Raw genomic sequence first — 22,384 nt, forward strand, 5'->3', positions numbered from 1 at the left:
TAATATTCCGCTAAATATGTTATCACTCTCCTGCACCATCATCATCATCATCATCATCATCATTATCATTATCACCATCATCAACAACATCGTCTTTATCCTCCTCCTCCTCCTACTCCTCACCCTAGTCCTCGTCATCGTCCTCCTCCTCCTCCTCCTCCTTCTTCTTCTTCTTCTTCTCCTTTTTTTTTTTTTTTAATCAAGGGTATAGTACGAAGAGGAAGTGGGTTAGTGGTGAGGTACAGGTGGGGAATAGGAAAGACAGTAGGAGTGTACAGTTGTATGGTGTAGGTTCGTTAGTTGTTCTGGTGTAGTTATTGTTTATCGGGCACCTTATTTGTATACCCCCGGCGTGCTGGGGGTTTGTGTGTTTGGATTGTTTGTGTGTAGAGAGCTAAGCTAAGCTATGGCGTCACTTGTGTGAAGTGATGTGTGGGCGGTTGTTCTCGTAGTGACTTCAAGCTGCGCGGAAACCAGGGGTGGACCAAGTTCGTGCTGCCGTCAAGCTCCTTGACGTGGGTGTAGTTCACGTCGTCTTGATGGTCTAGCTTCTCCCATATCTTTCCGGCCGCCTCCCGTAGCCTTGTGCTGACTAATTGTACTCCGAGTCTTCGGTGTTGTGCTGCTGTGTTTTCCGTGTACGGGTATTTCTGTCCGGTGGCAAATCTCAGCGCTTTGTTCTGCAGCCTCTGAAGCTGTAACATCTTGGTGTGGGTCCTTCTCCTTCTCCTTCTCCTTCTCCTTCTCCTTCTCCTCCTCCTCCTCCTCCTCCTCCTCCTCCTCTTACCCCTCCTTTTCCTCCTTTTTTCTTCTTCCTTTTCTTCTTCCTCTTCTTCTTCGTCTTCGTCTTTCTCTTTTTCTTCCTAATTTTCTTCTTCTTCTTCTTCTTCTTCTTCTTCTTCTTCTTCTTCTTCTTCTTCTTCTTCTTCTTCTTCTTCTTCTTCTTCTTCTTCTTCTTCTTCTTCTTCTTCTTCTTCTTCTTCTTCTTCTTCTTCTTCTTCTTCTTCTTCTTCTTCTTCTTCTTCATCGTCGTCTTTTTTCCTTCTTCTTTTTCCTTTTCTTTTCATATTTCTTTTTCATCTGTTTGCTTTTTCTGTTTTTTATCGCTCCTCCTCCTCCTCCTCCTCCTCCTCCTCGTCCTCCTCCTCTTCCTTCTCTTATTCTTCCTCTTCCTCCTTCCTCTTCCCTTCCTCCTCCTCCTACACCACCACCATCCCCACAACCTTCTCGTTATCTTCTTCGACCCACTTACCACTTTCTTCTATCAGCTGCAACGCCTTTATAAGTAATTAGGTAATTTAAGCTTGATATGTTCCTTCTGCTTCATTTCCCTCCATTGTATATGTTAATTACTTTTTTTTGCCCCCTCGTTACTCTGTTCATATACGGAAAGCTACCATTATTCTTTCCTGTTATTTTGTCCTGCATACCATGAAACTTGACTACATAAACTGTATTTCGGTAAAGTTTGACGTACAGAATGGTTTGAGGTATTTAGATGTTTATGTATTGTATATAACGTCACATGCTGTACGTTAAGCAACATCTCTGACTTCAAAACAGGTCTGAAGAGTTTAATGTACTAGTATGAATTGCCTCTTACAAGATATTGGATGAATCCAAACTGAAAAAAACGGCCTTCAAAATCAGCGAGGTGCCAAACACTAGCATCTCTACATCACTTATTCTTTTATTCTTTTTTGCCTCAATAATGATAATCAGTATTCGAATTTTGCAACCAGCCTTATTGATAGCTGGACCCATACCAACAACTACAAATAACACGCAACAGGAATATGTAATGAAGAAATACGAAAAAAATGGCATTTACAGGAGCCTTGCCGCACTTTCACTTCTCGTCTTATATAAGGCGCTGCGCAGACCTGTCTCATTTGTGAAGCGTCTGTTATCCCAGCAAGTAGAACTCTCTCGCCCTCTTTCTGCATCATAATGCATTCTCAGGTAAGAGGAGACGACAAGTGGTGAGCACTTGCTCCTGAATAAGATATCGGCAACATCTTCCTTTCTCGACGGGGAAAGGGCCCCATGCCATTCTTTTTGTCTTGGAAGTGGCCGAGATAGTGCAGAAGCGGAGCCCTTTAGAGGGCTCTACGTGTGGCCTCCTGGAACACTCTAAGCCTCTCGTAAGATCACTGACTACCTCATCTAGCGAATGAGCTCAGATGGCTGAAGGTGAATATATAATAGTGGGACTCTGAGACGAAGGTTCCTGGCAGTGGAAAGATCAGCAGTGGGGGATACACCCACTACTGGTCCAGCATGAGCAAAGGTGCTCGTCCTAAGGGGCTAGATATAGGCATCTCCAGCCAGCTGGACCCATTTGTGGTTGAGGTTACTCCGGCCGAAGAGCGTAGAACGCAAGTGAGGCTGAAACACACCCTGGGCTTCATATCTCTTGTTGCAGTGTACGCTCTAAATGAGATTTGTGCCGAACTCGAGTCCCCATTAGACCAGCGGTTCTCAAACTATGGGTCGCGACCCAAAGTTGGGTCGCGAGATCAATTTTGATGGGTCGCAGGGACACAGGAATCCTGTTAGTTTAGTTTTGTGAAGGAGAAAAGCAGTGCCATGGATCCCACTAGTTTAGTTTTGTGAATGGGAAGCTTTACGCCTTATTTATGTTTTTGCAAAATAAAATATATATATCACTGTACATTTTCTTTATCTTTACTCTGGGTCGCGAAGGATTGAAATGTTCCAAATAGGGTCGCTCACGAAAATGTTTGAGAACCACTGCATTAGACAAGCGTCCCCCTCAGGACACACTCACTATCTTGGGTTCTTCATTGCTACCACTGATATTCACAAAGTTGGCTATGGGTTATATTTTGACCCCATAGTTCTTATACCAGGAAAAATAACTTATCTCTCCTCTTGAATTTTGGTTAACTTTCAAGATATTTTAAACACCATAGGCCTCCTGAGCCAAGATGCTCCCCTCTATCACACCCAACTAATACGATGCTCTCTACAGGTGGCAGTACTGCTAGTGTGCCTGGCTGGTCTGAGCGCTGGCCTGCCCTCACGCCTCGGCGACCAATCGTCTGTGCCGGCCACTGCCTTGGATCCCGACCAACTCAGAGAAACCGTCACCGTTATTGAAAAGTTCATCCCGCCGCTCTTCCAGGCAATTAATGATGACAACGGAGACGCTACCGACCGCCTCAACAAAGTCGTGGAGTCCTCGCTGCTGCTGAGCCGAGAGGCCCTCAAGCTGAGGAAGCCGACCGCGAGTAACCAAGAAATCCTGGAGGAAGTGGAGGCGGCGCGGGAGACCATGCCGCTCATCATGGACATTGTGAGGGCCTCCATCAACTCCTTCAAGAGGGACTCCTCCTTCGATGGTTTATTCGATATCCCTGACATCAAAATTAAGACCCAAAAGTAAGATGTACACACACACACACACACACACACACACACACACACACACACACACACACACACACACACACACACACACACACACGTTCTTTGATTGGTCTAAATGCACAAGCACTTAGAATAAAAACTACGCCTGCTCTTCGAAGACGCTGGAGCTGATGTACCTGCCAAAGCTACTACCATTTGTTCTAAAATCATGTCTTCCAAAAGTAAACTATCGAATGTCATTATTTTATGTGTATAACTTTATTCCTTCAATCTCGCATATTCACGACTCGTAGCTATTATTTTCCTTCACTTTTTTTTGCAACAACGTTTTAAAATAAGAATTCCAGCTTTAAGGTGACCTGTACCTCGTTTAAAAGCTAATATAATTTCGACCTTTATCTACACCTTCTACTGGTCTAACTTAATAAAATGTGTACCTCGCAAAACTGTAACTTGTCCCTTCCTTGGTATCAATTTCATGAAGTCTCGTGAGCTATTTACGCAGATCCCTCCTCCTAATACTACTCCTGATACTAATGCCTCAGTAGACCCCATCCACTCTGGTATGGAGCGCGATCCCTCCACACCCATTCATTTGCAAGCTATAACAGAACTCTTCAATGCAAGGCCTCCACTTCCTCCTCAGTACACTTTTCCAAGGTCTGTGTTTTGCCTGAATTTAGCTTCATGTCCTCTCCCTACCCCCGCTCCAGGTTTTAGTTTATAATGCCAATCGATGATCTCAGCTTTCTACACATCTCCCCACTCGCTTGCTAAGGAAAATGGATCCAGGATGTGGTTACTGAAGGAAGTATATGCAAAATAAAAGGAATCCAGGATAAACTAGACTCCAGCACTCGGAGAGTGCACACCTCCGCCAAAGATCGTCTTGAAAATTGGTATGGGCATAAACTGTGATCCTATGCATCATATGGAAGCATTTGTTTCGAAATTTGATGAAATTCTATTTTTTTTAAACTTTGACTTGGGCGAACTTTTCGAGGTCAAGGTGAAAAGTCAAGGTCAAGGCCATGCAAGGTGCATCATATGAAAGCATTTGTTTCGAAATTCGATGAAATTCTATTTTTTTTGGAAACTTTGACCTTGGGCGAACTTTTCGAGGCCAAGGTCAAATGTTAAGGTCCAGGCCATGCAAGATGCGTCTTTCCATGAGCTAAAATATGAACCAAGTTTGAAGGCTTTACGATGAGGAGAACCGAAGTTATGGCCAAAATGACGTTTTGTGCTACCTCGACCTTGACCTTTGACCTTTGACATAAAAAGATATCCGCAAAATTGTGCACAGGAGACTGTGACCTTGACCTTGACCTTTGACCTTTGACATAAAAAAATTAATGTTTTTTTTAATTCTGGATGGACACAAAGCTTCCCTGAAAATTTGGTTGAGATATCCGCAAAATTGTGCACAGGAGACTGCTCACGAACAAACAAACAAACAAACAAACAAACAAATAAATAAATGAATAAATAAATAAATAAATAAATAAATAAATAAATAAACATACCGACCCGACCGAAAGTATAACCTCCTCCATCTTCGTTGGCGGAGGTAATAAGATGGTTCGGTGGTGCAACTACCCGACACAACAAGGGTGACGGAGAGACCGGCGCCACAACAGTAAACAGTACTCACTACTCACCGAGCGCCCGCCACACCACCTCCTCGTTCTCCTTTGACCACTGGACCGCCGCTCCGCCGGGATGGTCATAGCGGGCCTTAAGGAAGCGATCTCCCGGGGCATTGGCAAGGATGATGAAGGTGCGTTGCTCCTTGAGAGGTGACAGACAGTCCTCTCGCGGCCCGAAGTTGGTCACGTTGATCCGCCTGAGTGGCGAGGAAAGATAAGCCAGCTTAGCACGGAGGACTTGGTGTGAATCAGGACAATAATAACACACACACACACACACACACACACACACACACACACACACACACACACACACACACACACACACACACACACCATCTGAGCTCACAAAAACTTTCATTCTTCCTAAACTCACATATGCCTCTCCTTCCTGGTCCTCCAGCCTCAACATCACACAAAGCAATAAACTTGAAAAAGTACAGAAAAGAGCAGCCAGGATCATCCTTGGCACCTCATACACAGGTTACAATTATGCACTGGGTACACTGGGCCTTAAGCCGCTAAACACCCTTTATACTAACAACCTCCTCCACTTCGGCCACCAACTCCTTAACAAACCCCGCCTCCGTCACCTCCTCCCTCCTGCTGCGCCACCTCCCCGTCGCGCCGCACGTACTCACAAGCAGCTGGTGCCTATACGCTCGCGAACTGACCGTCACAAGAACAGCCCTGTACCGACCATAGTTAGACTAATCAACAATAAATAAACCTCTCTTAACTGCTAATGCAATGCTACAAGCTCTTCTCCTTTTATAGTAATTTTCTTTTATTTCTCCATCGATGCTAGTCATGTTTATCTTAACTCTTACTTTATTGCACCAAAGATTGTTTACATTTACATTTTAATTTTAATTTACTTGTATCTGCAAGGCACTTCCCATCCTATGATTGTAATTTTTCAGCCAATTTGGCTGCCAAAGCAATAAACCGTATATTATTATCATTATTATTATTATTCATTATTTCACACACACACACACACACACACACACACACACACACACACACACACACACACACACACACACACACACGAACAAACAAGCCCTGCAGGCACCCGTTCCACTCTACTACTCCGAGATTTCCTGCTGGCGGCTCCGATAACACCAAGGAAAACAGCCGTAACATAAGCGGCACCGGCGGCACACACACACACACACACGCACCCCAAAACATCGACGGCGCAGTATTGGTTTTGAGAATAGCCAAAAATATTTACTAAACCCTGCAGATAAGTGTTAATATCGGTAATAGTAGTAGTAGTAGTAGTAGTAGTAGTAGTAGTAGTAGTAAGAACAGAAACAACAGCGGGTTTATTAATTACCATCAACATCATTATTAAAATCGCTCTCGTTGCCATAATAAGTCCTGACCTTTCAGTCGTTTCCTGCACCTGCCAACCGTCTCATTTCACCTCCGGCCAATAATTACCTGATTTGTGGAAGGACGTACGTGTGTGTGTGTGTGTGTGTGTGTGTGTGTGTGTTGTAAGCTCTTTCAAGTGTCAGTCTCGAACGGCAAGCTTGGATGCGAGTCGCGACAAGTCTGTGAGGGGGACGAATCTTAACATTACCGTGATCGACGTGTAGGGGTGAGTACACATCAAGGAGAGGCTCAAGTGGTGGCTCTCTGGAGGGACTAACAGGGTTGGATGTCCCTATAGTATGTCAGCCGTTTAGCTCGAGGGGGGTTGTTTTCCGGGAGATTTCCAATGTTTCTTGTTTCTCTCTAATTGTCTATCAGTTCCGGTAACATGCTCTCTCTCTCTCTCTCTCTCTCTCTCTCTCTCTCTCTCTCTCTCTCTCTCTCTCTCTCTCTCTCTCTCTCTCTCTCTCTCTCTCTCTCTCTCTCTCTCTGCGTATTCCCTATCTGCTCATTAATTTAAATGGAAACAAAATAACAGAATGATGGATGGCGTCGACAACAAATAAAAATAATAAGAACAAAAACAACAACAACTGTCGAAACTGATGGAAGCGACGAAGGAAAAAATGAAAAATATTACGACGTCGAAGAGTCTGGTGATGACGTTGATGCCTCTTGTGATGGAAACTGTACGAGGCAGACCATTTATAGATGACAAGAATGAAAAAGAGGAATTGCTCTGTCCAGCAGCGGTACATTTTGTTCCCGGCCACCCGCATAAAACTTCCTGACCTTTCAAGAATAATGTTTAATGCAAAGCTTAGCTTGTTACTCTCCATTTTTCATGTTTCTACATTTTACAATAATAATTTATTAAAGCCCCCCATCCCCCCTCATGTGGCAATCGGCTCTTGAGAGCTTCCAGGTAAAGTTGAATATATACCACAAGACTTAAAAGTATATATAAAAGCCATGCATGACATGACATGGAGATCTACAGCTACTCCGTGGTTGCTAAAAACAGCCAGCCATGTACTGGACTTTTAGTTCGAGGCTTCGCATTATTTTTTTTTTCTGGCCACTTGATTCTGAATGTCAATGAGAGATCTAAGCGATTGCAAGAGCGGATAAAAGGGGCATGTGGAATGCTTAACACCATGTTTGACTGCATAGTTTATTACGTACTATGCATTATGAACTGTAACAAGCTTTGAAGGGAATGAACAGGAGCAAATCAGATGGCATAAATATAGACTTATCATAGATTCAAATGATTCGATACCATTTGGTACCATTCGAAAGAGAATATGAGTGGGAGGGGACACTCTTGGTAAGCATAGTAATGCCATGAACAGTCACCTGCCACTCTCCCTAAAGAGAAAGCTGTACAGTCAATGAAACCTGCCAGTCCTAACATGGGGTTCAGAATATTGTCGACTGGTATAATATTTAGATAAACAAAAACAAAAAAAACTCACAAAGAGGAATGGGAAGAAAAATGTTGGATATAACATGGAGCGTCAGAAAGAGTGTCATGGATTAGAGAACATCAAAGTTTGAAGAAATTTAATCAGTAATCACTATAACAAGAAATGAAGGTGACAGGCCGTAGCATACGTAGAACTAAAAACAGATGTTCAACCAAGTAGCTGAGAGGCAATCCATAAATTGTAAAAGAAGTCGGAGCAGACAGAGGATCAAGGAGAGAGGTAATATTAGAGCAATTGCCGGCGAAGGAATAAGGACACTAACATCAAACATAGGTGGAGAACGTTAAGGAGGTCTTAGGGCCATATTTTTAAACATTTCTGCGCCCAAGAACACATAATTTACTAGTCTTTCGTGGGAGTTTAGGGCATTTCCAAGGGTACTTTTATGACCCTGGTGGTGATCTGAGCCTTCTTCTGTACCGTGAACCTAAAAGAACACTCATTAGAACTCGATTAACCTCCTTTTTGGCCTTTGGAAATAGTTGGTGTGAGGGGCGGGAGCATCTGATAATACCAACCTTTGTCCTGTCGTGGCGTGCTGGTGTTGATCATTTATCAAATATATCAGTTCTCCACATGCGTCATTATTGTGCTCGTCCCGGTCTTATCAAGTTGCTGCTTTTCTTATTGGATTTCTTCACCGCCTGATGCCTCTCATCACTGAACTCTAACTATAAGTACTTATGTTAGGCTTTGAAGGTGAGTGAAGTGATTCTTCGTATTCATGTGTTTCTTTTCTACCCACGTGACTTTATCATTAATAAGGATGAAGCATATTTGGCCTCAAATCGTCCGCTGGCTGAGGGTCTGGGAGGTATTCAGCGTAAGGACACCCTTCACAGCGTTTGATGTATAAGTGAGGGCGATAAAACCATTTACAGCTGTTTTTTCATGACGCATTTTTTCTTTGCTTTCAAAGGACGTGAAGAAGTGCTGAGCGTTTACTCGTTTCGCAAAATTACATCAACTTATCTTTTCCACACAGTGCGGCGGCTTGGGGGGTGTGGCGCGCCGTTGACAGTGACGTGGGTACCTTCACCACGCAATTATGACCCACATATGTGAACAATGTTATCTACACACCACACCACACACGACACGACACGACACGACACGACACGACACGATCCCCCCCCCCCCACATAACCCCACACCACACCACACCACACCACACGACACCACATACACGTAACCCCCCCCCACCCACACCCACTCACACATACACACAAGGGGAGAAAAGTTTGAAGCACACAACTATATGTTCCAGTTATCTTGTATGAAGATTTATGTGCTTGGGAGTAGAGTCTTGATGGATTACTCCGCCGGAAACGTAGAGTATTAGCGTTATTTACTCTCTCTCTGTCAACCGAGTTAGCTGCCCGCAGAGGTGTGCTGTTTGCTGTGCGACCACGTGCTTCATTGGACAGGATTAAGTGTTGCCCTTATTTTTACTACCTCTCTCCGCCTGTATCTACCCTCTCGCAGTAGCGCCCTGTAAAACATATATACACCTATACACAAAACACAGTGTTACACTCTTTCCGCCAATTCTTTATATATTTCCAGATTCCACTCCGACGCCACTTCCTACGCAGGTGTTCAGACCTACCTGACCTGACTTGACCAGATTATTCCCCAGAGACCAGTAATCCTCCCTCCCTCCCTCTCGCGTTTCGCTCCTCCTCTTCTCTCGCCTCCCCTCTCCATTGCCCCTCCTCTCTCTCTCTCTCATTACTACCCCCACTTGCCCTCTCTGTCTCTCCTTCCTCACTCCCTATCTCGTTCCCACCCTCTCTCTCCCCCCCTTCCTCTTCCTCCCTCCTCATCCCTCCCATCTCTCTCTCTCTCTCTCTCTCTCTCTCTCTCTCTCTCTCTCTCTCTCTCTCTCTCTCTCTCTCTCTCTCTCTCTCTCTCTCTCTCACTTATTCTCTCTTATACACGCACGCGTACCTCTGCCCTACGAAAATCGAAAAAGAAAAGCAAAAATATAGATACATCCTCCAAACCAATATGGCGCTCAAGAAATGTTCGACTTGCACAGGAAACTTCTCTGGTCATTTCTTCTCAGGACGATCGACCGTCTGCAAGATCTGCCTGTTGACTCAGCAGATGGAAACGAGACTCCTTCAACAGGACGAAAGGCTGACGGCTGGCGAGAAGAAGATCACCGAACTAACAAGTACTGTTGATACCTTGCAGGAGTTTATCCAGGCCAACATCGTCGCCCCTCCTGCAATTGACGCCTCATCACCCTCCTCACCTGCACTCGATGCCCAGCCACCTTCCGAAGAAGGCACGTCACAGGGAACCGGTAGAGCTGACGCTGAATGCTTCACCCCGGTGAGAGGAGGAGCCAGACCCGCCCCTAGAGCCATTTATCCTACTCATTGCTACAACAGATTTGCCATACTGGAGGAGGAGGACGAGGAACAGAGCACCTTCTTGGTCGGTGACTCTATGATTCGCCATCAGGTGGTTGAATTCTGTGGCAGAGTCCCCGTCGTAGGCGTAACTACTGTTATCCTGGAGCTGGTGTTGACGACATCACAGCTGCACTGGACGAGGTCTCCGCTGTGGCCTCTAATGACTCACTCTTTGTTCTCCACACAGGTACAAACGACGTCACCACGACCCGGTCTGAGGAACTGCTGGACAAGTACCGTAGGCTCATCCAGCAGTATAAGACTAAATCCCTAATATTTTGATTTCAGGAATTCTACCACGGACATGGGATGAGGGCGACTTCTACAGTAAGGCCTTCAGCCTCAACAACCGCCTGCAGACTCTCTGCGGAGAGCTTGACGTCGAATTCTTTAACGCCTGGAACGATTTCTACGGCCAGAGTAGACTTTTCCAAAGGGACGGCATACACCTGTCCCCCATCGGGGCAGCCAGATTTGGAAGGCTCCTCAACAACGCAGTACGTAACGCCCGAACAACAAAAAACGACTCTCAGCCACGTCCTTCCATCCCGCCCGTGTAAATAGACACCTCACACCGCAACAGACTCGTAACATTGAACCCTCCAGTACCTCTATTACCAAGCTTCAAGATATCCTAAGAGTCCTTAGTTTCAATGCGCGTAGCCTAAGAAACAAATTTGATGAACTGCGATGTCTTGCTCTGACAGAAAACTTTGACGTAATTGCCATAACCGAAACATTTATCGACACCACTAATATTGATTTAAGTTCCGAATATAACATAGATGGCTACAGATTCTTCAACAATGATCGTGTAAACCGTAGAGGGGGTGGTGTCGCCCTTTTTGTCAAAAGCTACTTGCAACCTACTGACAAAACACCAAGAAACAGTAACGTTGAACACTTGTGCGTGCGAGTAAACATTGCAATAGTCAATTTAAATATATCTGTCACTTACAGGCCTCCGGGGCAATCACTTGATGGCGATCTTGAAATGTACAGCGTCTTAAGGCAGTCACTTAATAACAGCGACTCACTGATACTAGGAGACTTTAACCTCCCCCATATCGACTGGGCGACACTGTCGGGTACAGAAGGTGAGTCCCATAGAATGATCGAATTTCTAGAGGAAAATTATCTAAGCCAAATGGTTTCTGAACCAACTCGACAAAATAACATACTTGACCTTGTTATAGCGACCCAAGATAACCTAGTCAGTAATGTCACGGTAGGAGAACACCTCGGTTCCTGCGATCATAAACTAGTGCGCGTTGACATTAGAGCTCAAACATCGGTGACTGAAAATAAAGTTAAGGTGCCCAATTTCAAAAGAGCCAACTTCGTAGAAATCCGACGAAAACTAATAGATATGCAACTATCAGATGACGGCAATGCAGAGGACGCCTGGCAAAACTTTAAAAATCACTTACTCACTCAGCAGGACACATTTGTCCCCTTGTGCGAGAAGCGAATTAACACTAATAAAAGTCCACCTTGGTTTAATAGCGAAATTAAACACTCAGTCAAGGAGAGAAAATTGTCTTACAGGTTAAAGAAACACCAAAGCACGCCCGAAAACATTAGACTTTACAATGATGCAAGGCGACGAGTAAAAAGATTAGTGCATCAGGCAAAGCGTAGATATGAAGTAAATATTGCAGCCAACTGTAAAAATAATCCGAAATCCTTCTTCAGTTACATAAACAACAGAAAGGCGATCAGAAGTGGAATTGGACCTTTAATAAACAGCGACGGTGCACTAGTGACTGACAGCCAACACGTTGCAAACCTATTAAATAATTACTTTTCCTCGGTGTTTAATAATAACAGTCCTCCCACCACCACCACCAACACCAGTACTAATGTAAATCCCGAGCATGCATTGTCTAACTTTGAAATAAAACCCGATGAAGTCCTTAAAGCCCTCAAATCACTTAAAACAAATAAAAGTCCTGGACCTGATAAAGTATATCCAACTCTGCTGAAAGAAACAAAGAGCGAAATACTCTCCTCCTCACAACCGTATTCAATATGTCCTTGCGACAAGGCATTGTCCCTTCAGATTGGAAAAAGGCTAACGTGACACCGATTTTTAAGAAAGGAGACAAAAAAGTACCAGGTAATTACAGGCCCATTAGTCTAACTTCGGTTGTAGGTAAGCTACTTGAGGGCATAATTAGAGACAAAATTGTGAGTTACCTTGAAAGCCACTCATTAATTGGGGACTCACAACATGGCTTCCGAAATACAAGATCCTGCCTATCAAATCTATTAACCTTTTATAACGACCTCTTCACTGTTTATGACGTAACCAAATCACTGGACGTAGTCTATCTTGATTTCCAGAAAGCGTTTGATAAAGTCCCGCATCATAAATTACTTTACAAATTAAAACAAATAGGTATTGACGGTCAGGTAAACCAATGGATCGCGAATTGGTTGAGCAACAGACAACAAAGAGTAGTGATTGACGGATTTAACTCAGAGTGGGCGCCTGTCACTAGTGGCGTCCCTCAGGGCTCGGTTCTTGGCCCAGTGCTCTTCATTATTTACATCAACGACGTGGATGTTGGACTCAATAACCGCATTAGTAAATTTGCAGACGACACAAAGATTGGTAACTCGGTTCTCACTGACGAAGACAGGCAAAGCCTCAAGAGGATTTGCACAAAATTTCAACTTGGTCGGATAGATGGAGATGCCCTTTAACGTAGACAAGTGCCAGGTCCTTCAAGTTGGAACGAGGAATAAAAAGTTTGATTTCGAAATGCGCGGCGTAAACCTCAAAAGCGTTCAATGCGTCAAGGACTTGTGGGTCAAAATAGCGTCTAACCTCAAATTCTCACAGCAATGCATCGATGCAGCAAATAAAGCGAACAGAATGTTGGGCTTCATTAAAAGAAACTTTTATTTAAGAATAAAGATGTAATACTCCGCTCTACAACAGTTTAGTCAGACCCCACTTGGAATATGCGGTACAGTTTTGGTCTCCCCACCATGCAAAGGATATTGCTAAATTAGAAGGTGTTCAGCGTCGGGCAACGAAAATTATCCCTTCCTTGCGCAACAAATCCTACGAAGAAAGGCTTTCTACCCTTAACATGTTCTCTCTTGAGAAACGTCGCCTCCGAGGAAAACTGATCGAATGTTTTAAAATACTTAATGGTTTCACGAATGTAGACAGATCAACATTGTTTATGATCGATGACACTTTGCGCACGAGGAACAATGGCGTAAAACTCAGATGTAGACAAGTAAATTCAGACTGCACCAAATTTTTCTTCACCAACGTTGTAGTGCGAGAATGGAATAAGCTCCCATCATCAGTGGTCCAGTGTAACACGATTGACTCCTTCAAAAATAAGCTCGACCGTCACTTCCTTCAACTTAATATCAACTAGAGTAGAAATGCAACGTTTTGGAGTCTTCTGATTAATGTAAAATCACTTAGGTTTAAGGACAGACCACCAAGTCTGGACCATGGGGTCTGTGTGGTCTGATTTTCTATGTAAATCTATGTAAATCTCTCTCTCTCTCTCTCACTCTCTCTCTCTCTCTCTCTCTCTCTCTCTCTCTCTCTCTCTCTCTCTCTCTCTCTCTCTCTCTCTCTCTCTCTCTCTCTCTCTCTCTCTCTCTCTCTCTCTCTCTCTCTCTTCCTCTTCCTCTTAATCTTCCTCTTCCTCTCCCTCGCCCTCTCGCTCTCGCTATCCCTCTCCCTCTCCCTCTCCCTTTCCCTTTCTCTCTCCCTCTCCCTCTCTCCTTCTCTCACTCTCTCTTATTTAACTTTTCATCTTCAATGTAAACGTGCCGAAAAAAAAATCGTAATATCACATCATCTCCTAAAAGACCTTCCCTTAAATCTTTTTCTATCTGTTATTTCCCTTACAATGAAAACGGAGAATGAGGTCAGAGATGAGGTGTGTGGGAGGAAGCAATTAAATGAAGTGGCAGAAATAGGTGAGAGGAAGAGAGGGAGGGAGGGAGGAAAACGACAGATATGAAGAGACGTTTTAAGAAGAGAGATAGACGGTGAAGGGAAGAAGGAGGTCAGTGTAGTGTGTGTATATGGGAGGAAGGAAAAAGGTCAAACACAAACACACACAGAGAGAGAGAGAGAGAGAGAGAGAGAAGGGAGCATTAGGTTAAAGACATGTTGTGAATGGAGAAAGGGAGACGGACGAAAGGAGAGAGAAAAGATAAGGGAAAGACCGATCAAGCAGGAAATTCAGAGATATGGACAGGTGAGAAAAGGGAACACAACCCGAAGCATTAGCAACTCTACTATTCTGGGTGTGCAAGGGAGGAGATTATGTGGTAACCGAGACTGGGAGAAATGAGAAGTGATAGAGAACCGGGATTATGAAGGGCAGACTAAGGAGGAATTAAAGAGAAGAGAGAGAGAGAGAGAGAGGCTTAGAAGCAACGAAGACAAATGAGCAGAGGGCTAACGGAAAACGTATCGTCACTTCGCTAAAAAAAATAATAATAATAAATAAAATTGGCTGCGTGCATGTTCCTTTTTTTTTTTTTTTGTCCTCTTTGCAATTTTCCGTCCGTCCCGTTCACGAATTTCTGTTCCCAGGAATGAAAAAAAATGCAGGAACTGGACTCGCTGGGTTTTTTTCTTTTGCTTTTGTGTGTGTGTGAGTGTGAGTGTATGTGTGCATGTTTGCTTGCCTAGTTTCGAGGTAAAACAAAACAAAACAAAAAGTTTGCACGGTATTTACGAAACCTCCTAAAAGTTGAATATAAAGTAGTCCGGATACGTGAAGAAAAGAGAGGGAGAAATGTTACCTTGGTGCGGAACTATTTTTGGGTAATTTTTAACGACACTTGTTGCTCTAAGGGTTGTGATAAAACTGCCACCATTAGGATAGTTGTTGTTATTATTGTTGTTGTTGTTGGTGGTGGTGGTGGTAGTGGTAGTGGTGGTTTCGATGAGATTGCTGTCATTGTTGTTGCTGCTGCTGCTGTTATTAAGTGTTGTGGCTGTTGTTATTAATGTCACTCTTGTTGTTATTGTTGTTGTTGTTGTTGTTGGTGGTGGTGGTGATGATGGTAGTGGCAGTGGTGATTTCGTTGATATTGCTGTCATTGTTGTTGTTGCTGCTGCTGTTATTAAGTGTTGTGGCTGTTGTTATTAATGTCACTATTGTTGTTAAAGCGATTGTGTTGCTGCTTTTTTTCTTTACAGCAAAGGAGACAGTTCAAGGGCACAAAAAAAAGCAAACATTAATAAAAAAAGCCCGCTACTCGCTGCTCCTGAAAAGAATCCAAAGAGGTGGCCGAAAGATAGGTCAGTTTCGGGAGGAGAGGTGTCCTGATACTATACTTGTTATTATACTTGTTGCTAATGTTGTCGCTGTGGTAGTGGTGGTGGGAGGTCAATGATAATGGCAAGTGTAATAAAGGGAATTTGTGTCGGTGGAGTGTAGATGGTGATGACGACGATAGTGTTCATGCTGGAAGGTGTGGTGCAAGGTGGTGATGCTCAAACTTATGATGAGGGAAGAAGATGCGGTGGTAGGTAGTGACGCTGAGTTATAATGAACGACCCTCAAACGACTTTATAATGTTTTAATATATTTAGTATTCTCCTGCACAAAGATGAAAGCGCTCTCTCTCTCTCTCTCTCTCTCTCTCTCTCTCTCTCTCTCTCTCTCTCTCTCTCACACACACACACACACACACACACACACACACACGCACAACTAAACAAATATATACGCAAACAGACACGGAAGCAAATATATGAGAGATGTGCATGGATAGATAGGTAAGTATTGATAGATATATACATAGGAAGGCAGACAGATGAACAGCTAGATAGGTAGACAGATAGATGAATATATAGAGACAGATTGATAAGAAGGTAGGTAGGAATTTAAATAGATATGGTTATATTTATAGTGACTAATTAATAGGTAGGCAAATAGACAGATAAAGACAAATAGAAAAATAAATAGATAGATTGACAGGCAGCTAGATAAACAAATAGACAGATAAATAGACAGACAGAATGAGCGCGCGAATTTCAGCAAATATGAAGGAGTTCATTATAATATTAAAAGCCTTCAGCGTTAACCTTCTTTTAGATTTATTATTTTGGCACAGGCGACGCACAACACGACAACGCCATTACCGAGGCAGGCGTGATATCCATAAATCGAGGAGGAGCAGTGTCAGGGAAATGAGGGAGTGCCATTGCGAGGCTGGCTGGCGGGACGAAGGGCGTGGGAAGCTGGCGGCAGATGTTCGCTGCAAAATGGATCCACTACTTTCGGGGGACTTGTTTTCAGACACTTGCTAATGACGAAAGTGGTGGCTAGACATTGCAGCGTGAAGCCCTTACTTTATGGGAGAGAAGAAGGACCGAGGAGAAACACAAACTCGAGAAATAAATCCCCACAACTCACAATGCCTACCTAAAAAATGGATACACTACTTTCGGGGACTTGTTTTCAGACACTTGCTAATGACGACAGTGGTGGCTAGACATTGCAGCGTGAAGCCCTTACTACATTAGGGTTATTATTAGTGCAAATGTGTGACATGTATTTGCTGAAAGTAGACTGAATGTAAATGAGCAGTATATATAAAAAGAGAATGTTTGAGTTTGCTGAGGGATGGATTTAGGAAAGTGAAGGATTAATATTAGTTCAAAGATGTGATATGTTTTAGCTGAAAGTAGACTGAAAGTAAATGAGAAGTATATAAAAAGAGAATGTTTGAGTATGCTGAGGGATGGATTTAGGAAAGTGAAGGATTAATATTAGTTCAAAGATGTGATATGTTTTAGCTGAAAGTAAACTGGCTGTAAAAGAGAAATAATGAAGGGAAATGGAGAGAAGAAAGACCGAGAAGAAACACAAACTCGAGAAATAAATGCCCATAACACGCAATTCCTATACATAAAGAAATCAAGTAGCCGAGAATGAGTTTATTTTTAGTTTGAGGTTGTTTATATTTTCTCCTTGAAAGATTTTAAGTTATAGGAAAAACGCAATGCCGCAGACAAAGGAAGGCTATTCAAGACTTTGCCAGGGAAAGAAATGAAAGAGTGAATATATTAGCTAACTCCCCTATTAGGAAGTTGGAGAGCATAATGATGAGCTTGAGTAGAAAGTCTATAGCTCGAAACTGGAACACAGAACGCAACGCCGTGTAATTCTAGACCAACGTGTATTTATTCTTTTTTTTGTAATGTTAAACTCCATTACATAAGAGGTGGTTAACGACAGATCCTCTTCCGCGGCTTTCACTACACTCAGAAAATCGGATGAGAGGGAACATGTATGAGACGGGTAAGAAAGAGGCTTCCAGTTCCCTTGATCTCTTCTCAACACGCCTGCGAGTGCTCGACTTTTTTAGATGACTTTGAAACGCTCCGAGCTGTGCAGAACGTGAAAGAGCAAAGCGGGACATCAGCGAGAAGTGTTCTGTCGCTGAGGCTGTGATTCATAATTTAGTCCCTTCCCGCTTTAGATGCACGACTATCTGTGAGTGATGAGTAAAGGGTCTATTACACTGGGCAAATTTTCCGTGGAGCTTCAGTCAAACCACGATTTCCGCTGGCGTGGTTCTTATATTTGCGTGGTTTTCTGAAGTGTCCACGATCTTCCAAAGCTACGGTAGATTTCAATGAAGGACGACGGTATTACTCACCATCTTCATCAGCAGCAATAACAACAAACAATTGAGAGCCACGTTAGTGGAAATCGTGGTTTGACTGAAGATCCATGCACGGAAAATATGCCCAGTGTAATATCCCCTTAAAGTGTATTAAATTGTCAGAGCGAAAGTCTTTGCAGAGAGTTAACAACCTGAAATGAATACACACACACACACACACACACACACACACACACACACACACACACACACACACACACACACACACACACACACCAAAAGCTAGCACAAATGCGTATTCAGAAAACAAAACTGTATATTAATATCAAGTTTCGACATCCACATTTGTGAGAAGACACCGCATGTCGCTTGACAGAAGAACACCTTTGATTACAGCCCAAATACTTGTCTTTTTAAACCCTCCACCTTTATTTTTATCAGTTTGAACAATAATTAACCATGTGAACAGTTGGATGGTCTTCCCGCATAGAGGTACAGCGGCCGGCTCGGTTCCACGCCTAGCGCCTTGAGAAGCACCAGCTGGACCTGAACGCACTAACCACACTTAAACATTGAACATTGAAGGGAACAACTCGTCACTAAGATACGCTCTTTTTTTTTTTACAACAAAAGAGACAGCTCAAGGGCACAAAAAAAGGAAACAATAATAAATAAAAAAACGCTGCACTAAAACGCCTTCATTTTCAGAGTAAACGTCAAGCATCAGAACCAAAACCCAGAGTCAAAGGGCCGGTTCCAAAGTTTGACACAGAGGGTTCCGTAAGCTCCAAACACTGAAGACGATGAAAATTCCTTGTATAGCGTTTGGTGTTCATGCAGAAGCAAATAAATGTGAGGAAAATAGCCAGGAAATTTCTTTAGTATCGGGCGAAGAGAAGAAAATCTGATAATAGAGAATAGTATTTGGTTTGGAGGCTTATTAAATTAGGCCATTGTATTGGACTCTCGAATTGGCCCACTTTAAAGTCTAGGGGGCCAACATGTTACTTTACGAGGCCCTGAATCAAACTACTTCAAGGGATCGAAGGTGGATGAAAAACTTCTCTTCAGTGGTTCAGTGGAGACTCTCACGAGGAGGGAGCCCATTGAGAGGTTCCGATTCAACCCGAAGGCAAACTCGCGCCGAGGTAAATTATTCGGCTTGCAATAAAATCCATCTCGTTTACACAGCCAAGTCAGGCGTAAGTTTGTGCAAAGCTTTCGTCTTTAAGGCCCTGCTTGGATGCGCCTGGAAAGAGAGAGAGAGAGAGAGAGAGAGAGATGTGTGTGTGTGTGTGTGTGTGTGTGTGTGTGTGTGTGTGTGTGTGTGTGTGTGTGTGTGTGTGTGTGTGTGTGTGTGTGTGTGTGTGTGTGTGTGTGTGTGTCAGTCTGCATGTATGTTTTGTTTTAATTTGTTCTTGTTAGTGGGGTTTTTTTTTTTTTTTTTACGTTTTCGCCTATGGCACCGGTAGGCTTGCTTGGAGGGGTCTCATTGTATGGCCCAGCCCGTTGTGGCGCAGGCAAGTATAGTGGCGCCATCTTGCATTGACTCATACTACCCCACGGAGCTCATCTTTAGAGTCCGGGGTGATAGGTGGTCTTCTGGACAGCATGTGGGTAGTTTAGGCCACTAGGCGGTGACTGAAAAATCCCAGCATGTGGCACCGGGCGGGGCGTGAACCCTAGTCATCCTGGACGCGGCTCCGTCACGCTATCCACTCAACCACCGTCTCCCCGTGAACGTGTATGTAAGTCCTTGTTTTCATATTGTTTGAGCTTAGTTTGTTTGTGTTTTGCGAGCGTTTATCTGATCCTTGACTTTTAACACCAAGAATAGCTCAAACTTCCCTGCCCTCAATATTACGGTCATCAACACCGAACGCCGTATCACACAAAGACCATGATGGCGTTTCAAAGAAGATTTACTATTCATCCAGGACGCTCCATAACCCGCAGTCAAAAAAGATTCACTCTTAACAGCTTGACATTTCTACTGTGAACGAGAAAGAAAAATCCGACTACATTTCAGATGACAGCGCAGATTGCATGCGAAACGTTGAGAAAGTGTCGCCATTTCCGCTTAGGAAGTCTTCGATCAAGATGGAAAAGCAAGTGTCGGCCGAAGAAGCACAGCCTTCGCCAAAGCGCTTGAAATACGTCGAGTTCTCATGCAAGAAAGTGCTCTTATAAAAGTTTTAAAGGCCTTCAACCGCTCTCGCTGCAACATTCTGGCTCCAAGGTTAGTGCGAACCATGAAACAGTAAAAATGACTAAAGTTAAAAATGTGGGAATAACGTGTATATTTTTTTACGGGAAAGAAGAGAACTCGAGGGCGAAAAAAAAAGTGGGGAGCATCATGTCTCTATATCCCTGTAAGGAAATGGACAGATGGAGCTCGCAGCAGTCCTAATTAATACGCCTTCCATTTCTCCCTTTTAAAACCTTTCTTCCTCAAAGGCTTGTGAAGTAAATGAAGACCCAGTAGGGAATCCACGCATGAAAAGATTGACGCGATTTTGACACCCAGATCCTTGACGCACTGAACTCTTTTGAGTTTGACGCCGCGCATTTGGTAATCGAACTTTTTATTTCTTGTTCCAACTTGAAGGACCTGGCACTTGTCACCGCTAAAGGGCATCTCCCATTTATCAAACCAAGCTGAAATTTTATGGATCTGTGGTCAGAGCTGCGCCACCAAGAACTCGTGGTAAGGATAGTACCCAGAGCCCAGGTTTTGCGAAGTCCACGAAGACGAGACGATATCCTGCCCCACCAAGTTTTCGATGCCACGCCGCGATGGGAAAAATATCTTAGCGGGTAAGTAATTAAAAGTTTTAGACTGGTATTTTGATAAACGTTTAAACATTTCATAACTTGACAGGTGAACAGGACGAATGAGAAAAAAATAAATTCAAATATCCTCTCTCTCTCTCTCTCTCTCTCTCTCTCTCTCTCTCTCTCTCTCTCTCTCTCTCTCTCTCTCTCTCTCTCTCTCTCTCTCTCTCTCTCTCTCTCTCTCTCTCTCTCTCTCTCTCTCTCTCTCTCTCTCTCTCTCGACTTTAATCGTAAATATCAGTTTCATTCACAGAGGATGTAATATATGACAGTTGGACAGCCAAGAAATCGTGACGTAACGATTCAAATGAAATCGTTCCTCCTCTTTAACCTGAATCAATGATGAACTCTAAGGGTTTCGTAAGCTCCCATTCATCTACCCTCTCCACATTTGTTCCGACAAGCGTTACGCAATAATCAAGGAGAGTCGGTTGGAGATTACTCAAGTCGGAATACGAAGCGTGCTTATTTGTCTGATCGAAAGGACAGTAAAGAAAGAGGAAATAATCTTGAAATTACAAAATAATATAATCATAATAATAATAGTAATGCAAAATGATCAATAATGTGATCTACCACAGCAACAAATACTACTACTGCTTCTGCTACTACCACAACTACCGCCACCACCACCACCACCACCATTACTACTACTACTACTACTACTACTACTACTACTACTACTACAGCTATTATTAATATATTATTAATATATTATTATTATTATTATTATTATTATTATTATTATTATTATTATTATTATTATTATTATTATTATCATTATCATTTTCATTACTTTTATCATCATCATCATCATCATCATCATCATCGTAGAGCTTGTAATTTAATAACCAAATACGTAGCTTTCTAAGTACCACCACACTAACTGTGATGACAGAGCCGCCGTTCCATTGAGCAAAGACTCGCGCGTTACCTTGTGTGTAATACCCTCAGGCTCCCTTCACATTAAATAAGTTTTCGGTATGATTCCTCGACATGGTCCCCTGATTTCTGTAGGTATTACAGTAGTGTTCATCGCTCAGGCTTGTCTCGGAAACTTGGTTATGACCCATACTGAGGTGAAAACCAAAGGCATTAATCAATTCATTAGTTGACTTGGGCGCTCGTTAGAGTCTGAAAAACATAATACGGAGAACAACCTGTTTGAAGTTATATAACTAACTTTTTGAGATGTTTGAAGATTAAAAGTTATATAATTAACGATAACGTCAATGGAGAGCGAACGAGTGAGTCTGATACAATGTGACAGGCCAATCAATCGGATGAATTCCTGCCCATATTAAGCACTACGTTACAAATACTTGTGAAATTCTTACTGGCGTCGCCACATTCACCAACAGTCTGTGCCGCGCCATCCAGGAAGCTCACAACTGACAAGATCTCGGTCTTGGCCCTAGCTAACTCGATTCAAAGGCTGAGCTTGCCGGGCAGATGGTTCACTGGGCGATCCGTGGGGCTTAGCAAGGCTCATGTGCTTAACAAAGCTCACGTGTTGGCGCCAATGGGCCGCCACCAGCTCATCGCGGGGCATAGTTCCATTTGCGAACGTCGGCCC

The 22,384-nt window shown here is 43.4% G+C and overlaps 2 protein-coding genes across 8 annotated transcripts in view; one reads left to right on the plus strand and one right to left on the minus strand.

The window, feature by feature from the left end:
- The window catches only part of LOC127006447 (uncharacterized), a 398,934-nt gene that overhangs the window by 163,102 nt on the left and 213,448 nt on the right, over positions 1–22,384 (minus strand). For all 7 annotated transcript variants that reach the window (XM_050876409.1, XM_050876407.1, XM_050876427.1 and 4 more), the window contains one exon: positions 5,055–5,239. In XM_050876409.1, coding sequence (XP_050732366.1) covers positions 5,055–5,239 — 185 coding nt within the window. The remainder of the gene's footprint in view (positions 1–5,054; positions 5,240–22,384) is intronic.
- Positions 1,864–3,635, plus strand: LOC127006538 (uncharacterized). The gene is made up of 2 exons (XM_050876509.1): positions 1,864–1,962; positions 2,996–3,635. The coding sequence occupies exons 1-2, from the start codon at positions 1,951–1,953 to the stop codon at positions 3,407–3,409; spliced, it is 426 nt and encodes a 141-aa protein (XP_050732466.1). The 5' UTR covers positions 1,864–1,950; the 3' UTR covers positions 3,410–3,635.

This window comes from Eriocheir sinensis, chromosome 3 (genome assembly GCF_024679095.1).
Source record: "Eriocheir sinensis breed Jianghai 21 chromosome 3, ASM2467909v1, whole genome shotgun sequence".
In the NCBI taxonomy this organism is placed as follows: Eukaryota; Metazoa; Arthropoda; class Malacostraca; order Decapoda; family Varunidae; genus Eriocheir; species Eriocheir sinensis.